Raw genomic sequence first — 17,818 nt, 5'->3', positions numbered from 1 at the left:
GAACAATCCTCCCAACACTTGCACCCCCCCTTTCCTGGGAAATGTTGGATAAAAAGCCTCACCAATTTGCATAGGTGACTACAGACTCAAACCCTTGGATCTGAGAACAATGAAAAAGCATTCAGTTTTCTTACAAGAAGACTTTTAATAGAAATAGAAGTAAATAGAAGTAAAGAAATCACCTCTGTAAAATCAGGATGGTAGATACCTTACAGGGTAATTAGATTCAAAACATAGAGAACCCCTCTAGGCAAAACCTTAAGTTACAAAAAGATACACAGACAGAAATAGTTATTCTATTCAGCACAATTCTTTTCTCAGCCATTTAAAGAAATTATAATCTAACGCATACCTAGCTAGATTACTTACTAAAAGTTCTAAGACTCCATTCCTGGTCTATCCCCGGCAGAAACAGCATAAAGATAGAGACACAGACCCTTTGTTTCTCTCCGTCCTCCCAGCTTTTGAAAGTATCTTGTCTCCTCATTGGTCAGGTGCCAGCGAGGTTACCTTTAGCTTCTTAACCCTTTACAGGTGAGAGGAGGTTTCCTCTGGCCAGGAGGGATTTTAAAGGGGTTTACCCTTCCCTTTATATTTATGACAGTGGCAGAGACTGCGGGAACTGTGGGATAGCTACCCACAGTGCAACGCTCCGGAAGTCGATGGTTGCCTTGGTACTGTGGACACACTCCGCCGACTACATGCACTTAGAGCATTTCTGTGGGGACACACACAATCGACTGTATAAAAACACTTTCTACAAAACCGACTTCTATAAATTCGACCTAATTTCGTAGTGTAGACAAGGCCTTAGAGAGGTCATCTAGTCTAGCCCCCTGCACTAAGGCAGGACCATCTATATATAGACCATCCCTGACAGGTGTTTGTCCAACATGTTCTTAAAAACCTCCAATGTGCGGGTTCCTCAATCTCCCTTGGAAGCCTATTCCAGAGTTTAACTATCCATATAGTCACAAAGCTTTTGCTAATCTCTAACCTAAACCTCCCTTGCTGCAGTTTAAGCTGACTACTTCTTGTTCTACCTACAGAAGACATTCAGCACAACTGATCACAGTCCTCTTTATAACAGCCCTTAGCATATTTGAAGACTATCAGGTCCGCCCCCAGTCTTCTTTTCTCAAGACTAAATATGCCCATTTTTTAAATCTTTCTCGATAGGTCAGGTTTTCTAAACTTTTTATCATTTTTGTTGCTGTCCTCTGGACTCTCTCCAAAGATTCTGTCTTACAGTGTGGCACCCAGAACAGGACATAGTACTCCAGCTGAAGCCTCACCAGTGCTAAATAAAGCAGGACAATTACCTCCCATATCTTGCATACTAAGTCTCCTGTTAATACACCCCAGAATGATATTAGACTTTTTTGCAACTGCATTCCCACTGTTGACTTCTATTCAATTTGTGATCCACTATAACCCCAGATCCTTTTCAGCAGTACCACTACCTAGCCAGTTATTCCCCATTTTGGATCTGTGCCTTTGATTTTTTTCTTACTAACTGTAGTACTTCACACTTGTTTTTATTTACGTTCATCTTGTTGAATTCAGACCAATATTCCAATTTGTCAAGGTCATTTTAAATTCTAATCCTGTCCTCCAAAGTGCTAGCAACCCCTCCCATGCTTGGTGTCATCCGCAAATTTTACAAGCACACTCTCTAGTCCATTATCCAAGTCATTAAGGAAAATATTGAATAATAGAGGACCCAAGACTGACCCCTGCAAGACTCCACTAGATATGTCCCCCCAGATTGACAGAGAACCACTGATAACTACTCTGAGTGTGAGCTTTCAACCAGTTTAGCCCCATCCTTACAGTAATTTCAACGAGACCATATTTCCATAGTTTGCTTATGAAAATATCATTTGGGATGTGTCAGATAATTGTTGCTGAAATAATAAAGTTTTAGCAGATGCACAAGTATATGTGTGCATACGGAGAATCATACAAGTAGAGACAAAAACGATAGTAATGTCATATTAGCTCAGGAAATGCAAAAGTTACACTTCCAAAAACAACAATCTCATTTTGTATTTATAGGCCCAATTCCTTTGATACATCTGAGGAGCACATGACACAGCTCAGAAATGGGGATGCGAAGGTGGAGTTGGCAGTCCCCCAATTCTAGGTCATTGTGTACCAAAGACCTCAAGAGGTCAATATGGCAGCCAGGGACCCATGAAGGGTAAGAAAACCCTGATCACACTTCCTTTCTCCCAGTCACACCCCCTGCACATGCAGCTGGGCTGAGTGTGGCATAGGTGCCGCTATGCTGGCTGTAAACTGTTGGAAGATCCCTCTGCACTAATGTGATTCTTGCCTAGCCACCTATGCTGGCTCTAACGCCACTTTGGATTAGTGGGGAGGTGCAAAGCAGCTGGGCCATATGCTGTTTTCTATCTCTGTTTTTCTGGCTAAATATGCCGTTGAATATTTCTTTTCATTAGAGATTTATGTGAGCCAGAAAACCCGATCTGAACTCCTTCAAACTTTGGCAAAGATTGGAGCCAAACTTCTCATCTTAGGCTCATCTCTACTACTTATGTTCCAAAATATACCAGAAAGGAGCAATTAAGATTGCTATTATAGCCTTTACTTTTCACCTTCCTCTACGTTTGTGTCTTTACTGTACAACCTTAGTCTTGCATTTGCAATAACCCTTATGGTAAAGTTTTCTTATTTTGGTAACACTAATCATTTGGCCTGTCATTCCTTTTTCTTCATAATTGCTTAGCAGGTTTAAATCCAGAATCATAGGATATAGACATTAACAGATAAATTAATACCTCTCCATTTAATCTGGTTAGCCACTATCCCAGGGGTTTGCTTTCACAAGATTATTTGGAAACACAGTAGAGCACTGATATTATGAAGGCTTCATGGGATACCCAAAACATTTGGAAAATCAGAAGTCTGGCAAACAGAGGGTCGGTGATTATGGCAGAAGACCAGCTGACTATGGAGAAGAGCGGAGAAAGGGGTGTCCCTGGGTAGAGACAGCTTCTACAAGGCTGGACAGCTCAGCAGCATAAGAGGGAGAATGGAAGCTACCTGGGAATATCAACCCTATGGAATTCCCATACTCAGCAGAACAGAAGTTTGACTCCAATGGATTTTGTGAAAAGGAGTACTCGTGGCACCTGAGCGACTAACAAGTTTATTTGAGCACAAACTTTCGTGGGCTAAAACCCACTTCATCGGATGCATGCAGTGGAAAATACAGTAGGAAGATATATATATACACAGAGAACATGAAAAAATTGGTGTTTCCATACCCACTATAATGAGAGTAACCAGTTAAGGTGAGCTATTATCAGCAGGAGAAAAAAACAAAAACAAAAAAAAAACCTTTTGTAGTGATAATCAGAATGGCCCATTTCCAACAGTTGAACGACGCTTCCTTAGCTCTGGTCCCCTAACACCCCTACTCTACTTGCGCTACATTGATGACATCTTCATCATCTGGACCCATGGAAAAGAAGCCCTTGAGGAATTCCACCATGATTTCAACAATTTCCATCCCACCATCAACCTCAGCCTGGACCAGTCCACACAAGAGATCCACTTCCTGGACACTCTGGTGCTATTAAGCGATGGTCACATAAACACGACCCTATACCAGAAACCTATTGACCACTATGCCTACCTACATGCCTCCAGCTTTCATCCAGACCACACCACATGATCCATTGTCTACAGATACAACCGCATTTGCTCCAACCCCTCAGACAGAGACAAACACCTACAAGATCTCTATCAAGCATTCTTACAACCACAATATCCACCTGCTGAAGTGAAGAAACAGATTGACAGAGCCAGAAGAGTACCCAGATGTCACCTACTACAGGACATGCCCAACAAAGAAAGTAACAGAACACCACTAGCCATCACCTTCAGCCCCAACTAAAACATCTCCAGCGCATCATCAAGGATCTACAACCTGTCCTTCAGGACCATCCCTCACTCTTGCAGATCTTGGGAGACAGGCCAGTCCTTGCTTACAGACAGCCCCCCAACCTGAAGCAGATGCTCACCAGCAACCACACACCACACAACAAAAACACAAACCCAGGAACCTTTCCTTGCAACAAAGCCCGTTGCCAACTGTGTCCACATATCTATTCAGGGAACACCATCATAGGATTTAATCAAATTAGCCACACTATCAAAGGCTCGTTCACCTGCACATCTACCGATGTGACATATGCCATCATGTGCCAGCAATGCCCCTCTGCCATGTACATTGGCGAAACCAGACAGTCTCTACGTAAAAGAATAAGTGGACACAAATCAGACGTCAAGAATTATAACATTCAAAAACCAGTCGGAGAACACTTCACTCTCCCCGGTCACTTGACTACAGACCTAAAAGTCGCAATACTACAACAAAAAAACCTTCAAAAACAGACTCCAATGAGAAACTGTTGAGTTGGAATTAATTTGCAAACTTGACACCATTAAATTAGGCTTGACTAAAGACGGGGAGTGGATGGGTCATTACACAAAGTAAAACTATTTCCCCATGCTTATTTTTCCCCCTACTGTTACTCACACCTTCTTGTCAACTGTTGGAAATGGGCCATCCTGATTATCACTACAGAAGGTTTTTTTTTCTCTGCTGATAATAGCTCACTTTAACTGATTACTCTCATTATAGTTGGTATGGCAACACCCATTGTTTCATGTCTTTGTTGGGCCTGTCCTGTAGTAGGTGACTTCTGGCTCTGTCAATCTGTTTCTTCACTTCAGCAGGTGGGTATTGTAGTTGTAAGAATGCTTGATAGAGATCTTGTCGGTGTTTGTCTCTGTCTGAGGGGTTGGAGCAAATGCAGTTGTATTTTAGAGCTTGGCTGTAGACAATGGATTGTGTGGTGTGGTCTGTGTATATATATATCGTCCTACGGTATTTTCCCCTGCATGCATCCGATGAAGTGGGTTTTAGCCCACGAAAGCTTATGCTCAAATAAATTTGTTAGTCTCTAAGGTGCCACAAGTACTCCTCATTCTTTTTGCTGATACAGACTAACATGGCTACCACTCTGAAATGGATTTTGTGTGTTCCACAGGAGTGGAGCTTCAGTCCATGCAACAACCAGGGGCAAAACCAGTGTCTCGAATGCATTAGTTGACCAGAGGTGTGTAAACTGGGGATGGATTGTGATCAGTCAAATATATATAAAGCATGGTGCTATCATAAAACAAAAGTCCTGGATGGTGATTCATACTCTTTCACTATACAATCATATAAAAATAAGTCATATGCAAAGCCATACTGTATAGTACATACCTGTTTATGAGATAATGGGTGTGCGCGGGAGGGTTACATTCTATCTGTGCATATTTATGTGCCTCTCAGTGTGAAGATTCAGGAGTTTTTCTTCACAAGTAAGTGTTTTAGTGTCCTGGTGCAATACGTCCTTATCTTTCCAGTGGTCTGGCTTTAACTGAAATCCTATAGCTGAAGCCTTTGCAGAAGCAGCAATACTTCCTTTAGACTTCGCAGTTCCAAGTGACTTTCCTGTACTTCTTTGTTTAGTGCTAAACTTCAGAGAATTCATGTCCAAGCCTTCATTATGGCTGTCCAAAGTCAGTGAATCATCAGTAATATTTTTTAGATTGTTTGATTCCTTTCGGTTGGCAGGATTGGGCACATTTACTTCAATGTCATTACTTAAGAAAGAAAAGCTACTACATTTAGCAGAAGTTTTAGGTTCAGCCAATAATTCTAGGACTTTGCCTGATGCCAGAGATCCTTCAGGGGGAGTGTAAGAGAAATGTGGCTGCTGCTCAACTCGCTCTTCCTCGGGACAGGCCTCAAAAAAACATTCAATGTTTTCTCTCTCATCTGCAAAGTCCAGGGGCACTGGAGTACTGCTCTTTTCCTCTATGTATTTGGTTACCTCCCCACAGTCACTATCATGAGAGGAGAGAGAAAGATAAGAATAAAAATCCCCCTTTCTTAGTTGTATGGGCCGGTGAGAATGTTCCATTACTTTTTCCTTGATCTGTGTTAATGAAGTAGGAGTGGCTGTCTCACATTCAGGCTGTGACTTACTCTTCAAGGCTGTTGATGCCATGTCAATTATCTCCATCACAAAGCTGTGCACTGAGCAATCGTCCACATTTCTTTTATCGAAAGCAACAGATTCACAGTTGCAACATGAATCACTACCACGCGCTGAGGTGTTCTCCTGTGCTTCATTTGGTTCAAAAGCTGCACAACAATCAGTAGGTTTTTCAATAGTGCTTGTTCTGCTTTGCTGATCATTAGGTAAATATTTTAGTAAAGAAGTATCTTGTGTATCTATACCTCTCATTTCGGACACTGGCTCCATACAAGGCTTTCTAGTGGGAGTATACGCAATGCAATGATCGTCAGATTGAAGATGATTTTGACATTCTTGTAGAAGACTTGTGGATATATTTGATGGTTCAACAGTCTCTTTACCATCCATATGTGAATCATCTGAACTATCTGTAAATGCTTCGCAGATGCAACTTTCGTTTTCAGGTCCCTTACCATCAAGTAAGCCAAGATTTTTGGGAGTGGATGAAGTTCTAATAAGCTCTTCCTTTTGACTGTCTGGAGTATTTTCAACATTTCCATTCTCTATGTCATCCACAAACTGATCTTTAGCAGCCTGAGAACTATCCTTTTTAGTCTGACTTTTTGGCTCCAGTTCATGACCATCTGATAAGTTTTTACTGTTGCCATTATTTTCTGGTAGCTTATATACTGAACCATTCAAAACTGTTTCAGTGCTCAATGTATCTATTGCTTTTGATGTCTCATTGCTACTTACATCTTTACTGCACTGAATTTTGTCACTGAGGTTGCATCTTCTCTTCTCCCTTGTCAAAGAATATTTTGGTCTAATCCAAGTCTGGAGTTCATTCTTTATGTAATCAAGTCCAGAAATTAAATTGCACTCTTCATAAATATCCTCATCAGTTGCAATACTGGAGTCATCATCTTCATCTTTGATGCCCAGCTCCTCCTCTGTCAAGGTCAGGGTAGAACTTGAAAGCAAATCACTGTCATCTTCATCATCAGTGCAAGCAGACGTGCAGGAGACATTAACAATCATGCTGACATTGACATCACTCTCATCAGCTACTGACCGATTAAGATGTTTCCTAAATGATGCATTTGAATCTGGCACTTTATTTCTGTGCAATACGATGTCCTCAGAGCAAAGAGAAAGGTCCTCACTGCTGCTGAGTTCAGTGAGAGAAGCAGCTGAATCTTCGTTGATTGAGGATGCAATATCTAGTGCTAACTGTCCCGCTAATGACATTTTTTGTGAGCTACTTTGGAGTGTGATATCGGAAATGCTGCGCTTTATCTTTTGATCTAAAGGGCTCTGGATATTCTCTAAACGATTCAGGAGGTCTAATGTCCTTTTGCTGAGTTCTCCAACAGAATCACTGCTTGCACTTATGTCTCCTGAGCCATGATGACTAAAAAGATCTTCATTGCTTTTGTATGAAGTCAACCAGCTTTCCAAAGATGTGCTTCTCTGAAGACCATCGCCAGCTTTAAAAATACTTGAGCCAAACAAATCACCTGCCACAGAAAGAGATTCTAATGAAGAGCTATGCGATAAAGGTGAAACCTGTTTTGCATTCTGTATATCAGTTAATTTCCTAGCACTCTCCACAGATTTGCAAGAAGTGGGATCTGATTCTCTGGAGACACTTGCCAAAGTAAGTTCATGCATAAACTCATCTGGGTGTAACTCTGCAGATTGATGTTCAGCTTTACAGGGTATTTTATCAAAATAAAAACCATGAAGTAAAGTTCCCTCTGTACATGCTTTGTCAGTTTGTGATTGTTTCATCATCACTGGCAATTTGAGTTTGGCGCCTTGGAGGTAAGAGTAATCATAAAATGTAAACACATCATGTTTTCCTTGTAATTCTTCTTCCAAACAATCAGAGGTATGTTGGGTAGCACCATTTAGATCTCCCTCTTTTCCACTTGCACAACATGCAGAAGAAGTTGAGTGACAATTATTTGAAAGTGTAATATGGTCCTCTTCTTCTTGTTTAATTTTTTGTTTTATCACATCAACTGTGTCACTCATATGGACTTCCAGAGGCCCAATTTCAGGATTACTCTCGGTTCCTTCAATATCATTTAACAAAAAAATTTCAGAATTGTTTGAAGTTTCTGTATCACCTTCACTGACTATTCTGCTTTCACTCTCAGAATGTCTGCTTATATTTCCACTATGGTACATATAATTGAATGGTTTTGCCAAAGTGGTCCTGCCTATTAGGTCTGGCAGAGATTTGGTAGAGGAAAGTGGGGAGTCCTTAAGGCTTTTATTTAAAATATTAGACTGTGTTACACTGGGGAAGTTTGAAGTCTTTTGCAAGAGAGGTATATGTTTTTTTCCTGATAACTCTACATTGTGGAGGCTATACACTTGGTAAATGTGAGGGCTAGGAGGTGATGTAATGCTGGAACAATACAGAGGAGTTTCATGATCACTCATACGTTCTTCTTGATTCAAGTCATTACTACCACATTCTTCTGAAGCAGATTTCTGTTTTGGATGATCCTGCTTTTGTTCTTGATCAAGTTCATTTAATTCTTCATTAATGCTAATCAGCTTATGACTTATATCAGTTTCATCCCATTCTAATGCATCTTCATTTTGACCATTTAGGTCCATCAAACCAGGATCAATAACATTCAGGGGCTCCTGTAAAAAAATTACAAAGATTAAAAAATAATTATACATTAAAAAAATTACTAGAGAAATAAGGATAAATACACTGAACGCATGTAAATTAAAGGCAGTGAAAGTGCTTATTTCTTTGGAGCACTTACCATGATATTAAAGTAAAGTTAAAATGGACATATGAGAGTGAAATCAGTTAAATGTAAACATGGTCTCCATTTTTGTACTTTTTTTGTATATACCAGAATACGTTTGCTGTTTGGTTGAAAACCTCTGATACAGGATTTTGATTTCTCTCCCATAGAGATTATTTCTGATAAATCAGGTTAGTACAACTTGCTTAGGAAACCACAAGTCTAATAGCTAAAAGGGATCCCATACAAATATATCAGTAGGTAAAAAATAACTATTAGCACTTTATTATGTTGGATTTGAGAGATTATCTGTTTAGCCTACTTAAATTTAAAAGTGTCTAGATTCAAAGTAAACAACCATTAAAGGATTTTAAACTTTTTATAACAGAAACTTTTATGCTGCCAATGTTATAACAGCTAATCTAATACACTGACAGTCATAAAACTTGCTTAGGTATGGAGTACATTCACTGTGATGAATTTTTATTAGAATTTCTGTTTATTCTTTGCTTGCTGATAAAGGCAGTACTAATGACTGGTTAGTATGACTAATGAATGCTAAATCCTCAGCGGTGAGAACAATCAATCAGTCTAATCAAATACAACATTCATTTCAAATATTGTCTGTGCTGACACTGTACTCTGGGAAAGTGCTAATAAATAACTGAGCTAGACTTTTTTTTTTTAAAAGACTTTTGTCACTTTCCAATAATATTTGTAATTATGTGTATACAACACTTAAAGCTAATCTCAAGAATATTTTCTTCTAGAAATAAACAGAAACAGACCTGTGTGAAAGGAAACATGATGGCAACCCATTCAGAAAGTCAGCATAAGGCCAGAGCACACCTGTTCAGTCCCACATTGAAGCTTTCATAAAAAAAACCTAAGTGGTACACAGGTCTTGGGCTGGCTTTCTGGACACAAGTGAATTTCACCTTATGGCATCTTCCTCTTCATTTTCCTCTCCATGTCCATGTAATCTTGCAAGGGTGAATTACAATTTAGGGAAGACTTTTGGCTCATCTGCAATAGACCTACTATCAGTGAGCGATGGGGACGTGCAAAAGAGAAATCAATGACTCAAGTCCTTAAATATAACACTGCTTTTCATGATGCCATAGCTAAAGGTTTGTTAGGACGTTGTCTGGATCTGTATATCTCAAGGATAGAACACAACTGAAGAAATGAATAGTAAGGCTGAATGCTTTCTTCAATGGCATTCATCTGAAGGCATTTTCCTGACATGTTTGTTTGTTTGAAACCAGCCTTACCGCTGAGTATCTTTACATTTAGACGATGGCCCAGATCCTTGACTCTGTTCCAGCCCCTTTGCATTGCTCCTGAGGTGCAAAGTGGCCACAAAGCTAGCATAGCTAGCCAGCCCTATGTCAGCTACTCCTTTGGCCTCCTTGGCACAGAGTGTTATTATGCTCTGCAATCCTTAGTTGTTTAATGGCTCTTAGTTGTTTATGGTCTCCCTGTTCTGACATATGGCACAGTCTCTCTTCCTTCAAATTCATCCAGAAAAAATTCTTACACAAAAACGATCTCTCCTGTGTACTGTGATTGTCAGGTGTACTGTATTGTCTGGGTCTAAACTAGACTGGAAATTCCATGAGGCAAGAGTGCTTTCTTATATGCATGTATAGAGCTGAGCATGTGCTCAAACAACAATCTAGACCACAGCTGATGTAGAAAGCTACTGAAATAGAATTGGGCTGTAGCAAAGAGGAGGACTGGGGAGTGTAGTTATCAAACACTGAATCTATTATAAAAAGAATTATTATGGTATTCTCTCTTTTTTTCTAGGATACTTTGGTGCGTGATCCCTTAAATATGGCTCACCAGCTCAGAAAACGCAGCTGAAACACCTGTTTGCTAGATGTATGTAGATGTGGGCACCAATGTACATCCACCTGGAGAGCTGAATGCTATACACAGCTTTGTCAATGGGGAAGTGGGGAATATAGGGTACCAACTCTGATGATTACTTCTTTTGGTCACTACTAACCTGGGCCAGACTCCAACAATTAACCCGCAGGTAAAAATCCATATATCCAATTATCAACACCCTGAGCATTCAGTGCCACAGGAAGATTACAAGGATTAAATAAAAACTAGTCTAAATCATGTTATCTAAAGAGAGTCTACTAATTTTTCCCATTTTTCTCTCTGGATTTTCTTATTACTCCAGACAACTCTGCACTTAGCATTTGGGATGCATTACTACAAACTGTCTCAAAAATCATTTGATTTTACTGCTTTAAGCTGCTGTCAACTGCAAAAAAAATCTGTGAAGGCAGGAAATCTGCAGCAAATTCCACAGATTTTATGTGCTGTAGAATCAGATTTTATTTCTCAGAAATACATTTGGCTCTTCCTGGTTAGGAGGATAACCTTCCCACTGTAAATTAGCACTCTGCTGTCTTGTTTGTTCTGAAAGTCAGACAGACTGAAACAATAAAACACACACAAAAGTGTGACCTCAGCCCATTCATCTTAACGGAGTGCTCTGTTACGTCAAAGCCTACTTTTTATCATTTAGATGTATACGGTTTTCTGAGACTAAGTTTTTTCCAAAAGAAGAAACACCCAGCTCAAGTCACTGAAACGCAATTATAAATCATTTCACATTGTTGGCCACAGAGTACATTTTCCCCTTCCTTTTACAAAATCAGGCAGGCTACTCAAATAACGGAAGGAGTTCGGACACCATGACATCAGCCTGGGAGAGCAGCAGCAGGGAGGGTGTAGGGCTTAGTGAAGTGCTGAACAGTGTGGCATACCATGTCCCACCGTGGTTGCACTGATGGTGGCAGCAGGAGGGAATCAGAAATTTCAGAAGACTTTGTTTGTGTAATGTGAAATGTCTTCCTGAACAGGCCCCTAAATGCATAGGCAGGATGCCAGGGCAGCAGATTTATGGTTATTTTATTAAATTAGACCTTGTGGATTTTTCAGTAGAAATCTGAAATTGCAGACAAGATGGAACCTTTTACTTCTAAACTTCCAGAGGGTGGGAGACTGAGCCCTTCTCCTCCCCACTATTGTTGGCCCCTAATATCTGTGCTACATTCTAAATGTCTGAATTAATGTTTCTTAGAAGGAGAGTCAAGATAGGGAGTAAAAGAAATGGCAGCAGTTTCTTTTCACTGCTTTCCTTTCATCTCTCTCTAATGTCGTGGGTCTTTCTTCTTCTTCCTATGGCAGAGATACTAAGCTGGCATTCAATGAGATAATGTTTGGAATAACTCCAGACAGTTTTTCAGGGTTGGTCCCACACACCTGGCAGTGACCTATGAAAAAACTTTCCCCTCTAATTTCTTCTCTAATTTTATTTTTCTCCCATTCTGAGAATTAAATAGCTAGAAATTACTTGACATCTTAGAGCAAAAGGGTGGGTATTTAGTTAACTGCTCCAGAAAATAAAAGATTTGTGCATGAAAGGCCAGATCCTCAGGTACTATAAATGGGCAAAACTCCACTGACTTCAAAATTATACCATGTAATTTACACCACCTCAATCAGTGCTGACTACGGTCCTTCATGGAAATTGCACCTGCTGATTCCAGGGGCATTTGACTTATTCTGGCCCAAGGTATCACTCCTTGAGTCACATTACCCAAGAAATGAACAGTCCATTATAGCCAGATGTCCTGATCCTGAAAACCAGACACAAGAGGATACTGAAAACATTTTATGATTCTAGCACAAGCAAACGGGGATTACCACTGAAGGACAATCTTCAGAGTTCTAGAAAGCGCCTGGCTTCTTCACCACTGTGAGTTCTACAGGGTGAAATCATGGCCCCATTGAAGTCAGAGACAAAAATCCCAATAACTTCTGTGGCATTCACCCCGGGTACCAAACCGTTGGGGAGAGGAATCTATGACACCTACATATACTTCTTTGGAAATTAGCTGGTTTAACTGATTGCCTGTGAGTATTTAAGCTGCCTGATATTTCAGTACTTTACCACTTCAATTTGTTTTATATATCTCACCCTTTTAACAATGAGTATCCTTAAGAACCCAGTGGGACAGAGCTACTGCTGAAGCTCCATTGACTTCAGAGGAGCTTGTTTTATTTACACCAGCTGAGGATCTGGCCCAGCATTTTAGTTCTAATTTCAGGGCCCAGATCAAAGAATGGGCTGAATCCTGGGGTAAGGGACTTGCCAGCAATGGGAGTTTGCCTGACCAAGGACAGAGTAGAAATTAGGTGGAATTTTGCTAAGCACTTCATGTTGACCTGAGTGCTCCCCTTGAAATCAATCGTAAAATAAGGCTAAGAGTGAGCACTTTTGAAAATCCCTCCCAACTGAGTAAAGATCTCAGGATTTGGCCTAATACAAATAATAATTCAAGAGAGTATATGTAGTCTCAAAAGATCACAAAGTACACCACAAATTATATACCAACACTATTAAATGCAACCCCATCTGGTGTGGAGTGCAACAGCCAAACGGCACACATGTAGACAAGAGAAATATTTTTTGACCTAACAAGCCAAGACATACATCTATCCATATTATATATACCACTGCATCTATAATATTGCCATTGAGCAAACAGCAGATAGCCTTCTAAGGTTCCATCCAGAAATCTACCAGACAGTAAATTGTATCTGACTTGGAAGTTGAAGGTGAAAAGTTGAATGCACCCTGTTGGGATTTGCATGTGTGGTTTAAGGGAGTCTAGGTATTTGCAACTTGGGCCCTGATCAAGTAAAACTTGCATATGCAGAACCGTACTCACAGGAGTAGTTCTATCATGTTCACTAGAACTACTCATGTGAGCTAGGTTAAATATGTGCTTAAATATTCGTAAGATCGGGGCTTTACTGCTTAAACCACTGATCTACCCTAAACATGTTATCAGGGAGAAGCATACTGTAAAACCATCTAAAGATTTGTTTCCTCATCCCCTGTGATTGTTTAAGAAAAAAGTTTCAAAGGATAATGCATTTCTCCTGTACTGTTTTCTTTACTAATACAGAGATGGATTTGTCTTTTTCTCTAGCAAGTTATTATTAAAGTTAAACAATGATTCCCTGTGTTTCAGTCTCATTTGCATGTACTATTTCAGTACAGATACTTTGTGTTGGTGAAATAGCCCTGTAATGTAACCCCCACATACCATTATATTTTTTTAAAGGAATTAACATTAAAAAGAGCTTTTACAATAATAAATATAAACTCTGTTCCCCTCCCCCTCCCACAAAATCCCTCAACTGCTGTTATTATCCAAATGTAACTGCACTTATGGAACAGGGGAAAAAATGAAAGAAAGAAAAACCATCCCCCACCTCCAAGAATGTATTCACATTCAAGAAAGACAAACATGATTTTGTTTTTTGAAAAATGCCAGCATGCCAAGTACTTCTGCTGAGGGAAATAGTCATGTTTACAGTCGCCACTTCACTTCTGCTTCACTTATGTTCATTTTCTAAATGGGGTTCCTTGTATGATAGCCAACCAGAGAACTGTCCTCATCTATCAACACCTACACTTCATAATTAATAAGCAGTATTGCTGAAAGGACCTGCTCATTACAATATGATGGGTTACGCTGTACCGGACCCCACTAGAGAAACCAATCATTAACACATCTATTTACTATAATTAAGGTTAAAACAGGAGTTTATCTGTAACTCTGTGTTTATTAAAAAAAAAAAAAATCCAGGACTCAGGTTAATATTTTCCCTTGCTCTGCTTTGAAATAATTAGCCTCAGTTCTACACTCTTCACACACAAAAAATGCCATCTACTTCAAAAGGCATTATGTGTGCAACAGGGTGAAGTCCAGTTTTTGAGGCACCAAAAGGAGGACTTCTATAGGGGAAAAAACAGAGATTTTCCATTCCCCTACCCCCATTTATCCTTCCCTCCTCTCAGACCCCCTTTATTCTATCTACAGTATTTGTTTATACAGGTTCTTAGAACGGTGCCCATCCCAGCAGCATGGCCAAGATCTCGCACTAAGATCTATGCGGGCAGATTCCTGTACCTATGAGGAGAGCCACAGGTTTCAGTGGGGCTGTGCTCAATTGTGGGTGTCCATGCACAGGGTTTTTCAGTGGAGGACGGGGTACTTGATGTTCTGTCATTGTTCAGTTTCTCACAGGCATGTCAATGCTTCAAGTTCTTCTTGACACTCAGAAATAAAAGGTGGAAGCAATACAAATTTTGGATGTTAAAATGACACTTCTCTCTAGTTCATTTAGCAACTTTAAAAAAAACCCAGAATTAATAATTGTAAGGATTTTTAAAGGGAAAGCAACAATTTGAAAAAAAAACAACCAGTCCTATCTGCAAAATGTGTACTTACTATAGTTACTAGTAAAGTTGGATTATTGTCATTCAAAAAAATCAGACGAACACTCCCTCCCCTCCAATTTTTTCCTCTATTTTTAAAGTTTGTTTAATCTGCGCATTAGGGAGCACTTTTGGGTCAATCAGCTGTGTGCCTGCACTGGGGAGTTAAAGGGGTGCAGGGAGTCCCCGAACTTCCCTCGATGGGCTACCCAGTGTGCCACATGTTGTGCTGGGAGAAAGTGAATGCAACAGTGTGGAGTTTTGGCTTCAGCTCCTTCCCCTTCAACACACCAGTCAGCAGAGCTGAGCCAACGTGGAAAAGGAAATAACCCGTGCCAGGAAAATGGCTGGTGTAACTTACTTCTCCCATGAATCACTGGAGAAGCGGGGACTTAACTGGGTCACAGTTTGGTCCCTGTTCTGCTCCTGGAGTAGCATTTACCCAGGCTGGACTGCAAGCCCTTTCTGTGAGTAGGCAGTTGGGCCCCAATCCTACAACTGGATCCTCCCACGGGTTCCTGTGCAGGAGACTTCATCAGTTTTTCGCTTACTGAAGAGACCCTTTTAAATCTTGTCAGAGGAGGAGGAAAATGTTTGTGAAGTTTTTCAGAAGAAACCTTCAGAATTACACCTTTTAAAAGCTGCTCTGTCAGGAACTGGATTTTTCTTTATTAGGCAATTTCACAAGATTCACATTGAGAGGGTTTCTTTAACAAAATAATTCAAACATTGTGACCGTTATGAATCCCAAAACAGGCTGCAACGAAAAAAGGTGACACCTTTTTAGTTCCATCACATTGTCATCCAAATAGGTTTACAATCGTCGACCTACATGCCAAGTTATGTAAGTGGGCTTTTTTTCCCTGATGATAACATCTGGCTACATGGCACATTTTACTGGCAGTTGTTTTTGCTGCTTTGTAGTTTTCTTTTAATCTGTCAAGAGGTTACATGACAGGGTTTTTTGTGCTGCTGAATGTCATTTTGGTTTCACCTTTGCTTTTGTGGCATATGTGCATTTTTCTCCTCCTTGTGAGAGAGTCCAGCACAAATCCTTAATGAAAAGCCTAGAAAGAACATTCATAGCTTCACACAAAAACAGAAATTTGCTATGCATTTCCACATGCAGTAAAGGCCAGTTCCTAAGGTCTTACTCAGATAAACTCCCATTCAAGTTAGTGGGAGTTTGTCTGCAGCAGCATCTCAGATTTGGACCAAAATGCACACAGTGACCTTACTAACAGGAGAAAGAACAGTCTTTATGGTTAAGGCACAGAACTGGAGATCAGCAATTCTGTAGCTCTGTCTACACATAAACTTGTGCTGGTTTAACTAAGAGCTTGTCTACACAGGCAAACTGGCAGAACTACAGTGGTATAATTATACCAGGGATCAGCAACCTTTCAGAAGTGGGGTGCCGAGTCTTCATTTACTCACTCTAATTTGTTTTTGCATGCCAGGAATACATGTAAATGTTTTTAGAAGGTCTCTTTCTATAAGTCTATAATATATAACTAAACTATTGTTGTATGTAAAGTAAATAAGGTTTTTAAAATGTTTAAGAAGCTTCATTTAAAATTAAATTAAAATGCAGAGCCCCCCCGACCAGGACCCAGGCAGTGTGAGTGCCACTGAAAATCAGCTCGCATTTTGCCTTTGGCACACGTGCCATAAGTTGCCTACTCCTGAATTATAGTTATAACTATACCCCCCACACACACCCATACACTTTTATTCTGTAACAGAGTGTCCACACAGAGAGATATACCAACATAGCTAGAGCAGTATGATATTACCACTATAGTTCTGCCAGTCAGTCTCCCCAGATACATAAGTCCCCCTCATGTCCAAGAGAACTATCTGTCTGTCCTAATGATAAATCAAGATTCAGGAGAATAATTCTTGGAAACTGATTACAATGGAAAGTACTTCCCTGAGATTTTGCAGGCGCCTTCATTATGGCAAATTATATGTTCTAAATGTGGCAAGCCTCAAACTCAGCCCTAATCTCCAGTGGTAAGAAGTCCCAAAGAAGTCCCTCTCTGTCCCAGAGCTTCAGACATCCTTTTCTGGGCTCCATTAGCTGAAACATTCCTGTTGACCGTAGCGAGTGATACTCAGAGATAGGGAGACCTGGAGGTTAGTAGGAATAGGGCTTTGAAGAGGGCAGCCAGAAGTTTGAACTGGATCTGGAATTGCAGTGGAAGCAAGTATAGGGTTCAAAGCACCAGTGTTATATATTCCTATCAATTTTTCTTATTTAAGAAGTGGGCTGGTATGTGTAGTAACTACCTTGGCTTCTGTGTAGCCTCCCTAGGTAGCCCAAGATAAAGTGCTTTGCAAAAATTCAACCTCTAGGTGACAAAATAATGGACAACTGTGGCCAAGCCTGCATTTGAGAGGAAGGTAGCAGTCTGGCTAGGCAAAAATGCACCTCTTTCCACAACTGCTATTTGGGTGTTTGTGAGTGGTAACAAGTGTAGACAGGAATCAGAGGTTGTACAGCACAGTAACAAGTGAAGAGCAGAGGGCTATTAATATTAATATTAATGTTGTTAATATGCCAGCTTGAAATGTAATGTGTACAGCTCAAAGGCTTCCACATGACTTAGGAGAAACTCTGAGTTGCACTGAAACAAATATTTGTGATGCATTTT

At 40.2% G+C, this 17,818-nt stretch overlaps 1 protein-coding gene across 3 annotated transcripts in view; it reads right to left on the bottom strand.

Moving 5' to 3' along the window:
• The window catches only part of AKAP6 (A-kinase anchoring protein 6), a 405,099-nt gene that overhangs the window by 9,708 nt on the left and 377,573 nt on the right, over positions 1–17,818 (bottom strand). For all 3 annotated transcript variants that reach the window (XM_073348987.2, XM_078853347.1, XM_078853346.1), the window contains one exon: positions 5,306–8,729. In XM_073348987.2, coding sequence (XP_073205088.1) covers positions 5,346–8,729 — 3,384 coding nt within the window. In that variant the 3' untranslated portion in view covers positions 5,306–5,345. The remainder of the gene's footprint in view (positions 1–5,305; positions 8,730–17,818) is intronic.

This window comes from Lepidochelys kempii, chromosome 6, assembly GCF_965140285.1.
Source record: "Lepidochelys kempii isolate rLepKem1 chromosome 6, rLepKem1.hap1, whole genome shotgun sequence".
NCBI lineage: Eukaryota > Metazoa > Chordata > Testudines > Cheloniidae > Lepidochelys > Lepidochelys kempii.
Note: the sequence above shows the minus strand (reverse complement) of the source record. Positions and strands in the feature narration are given on the sequence as shown.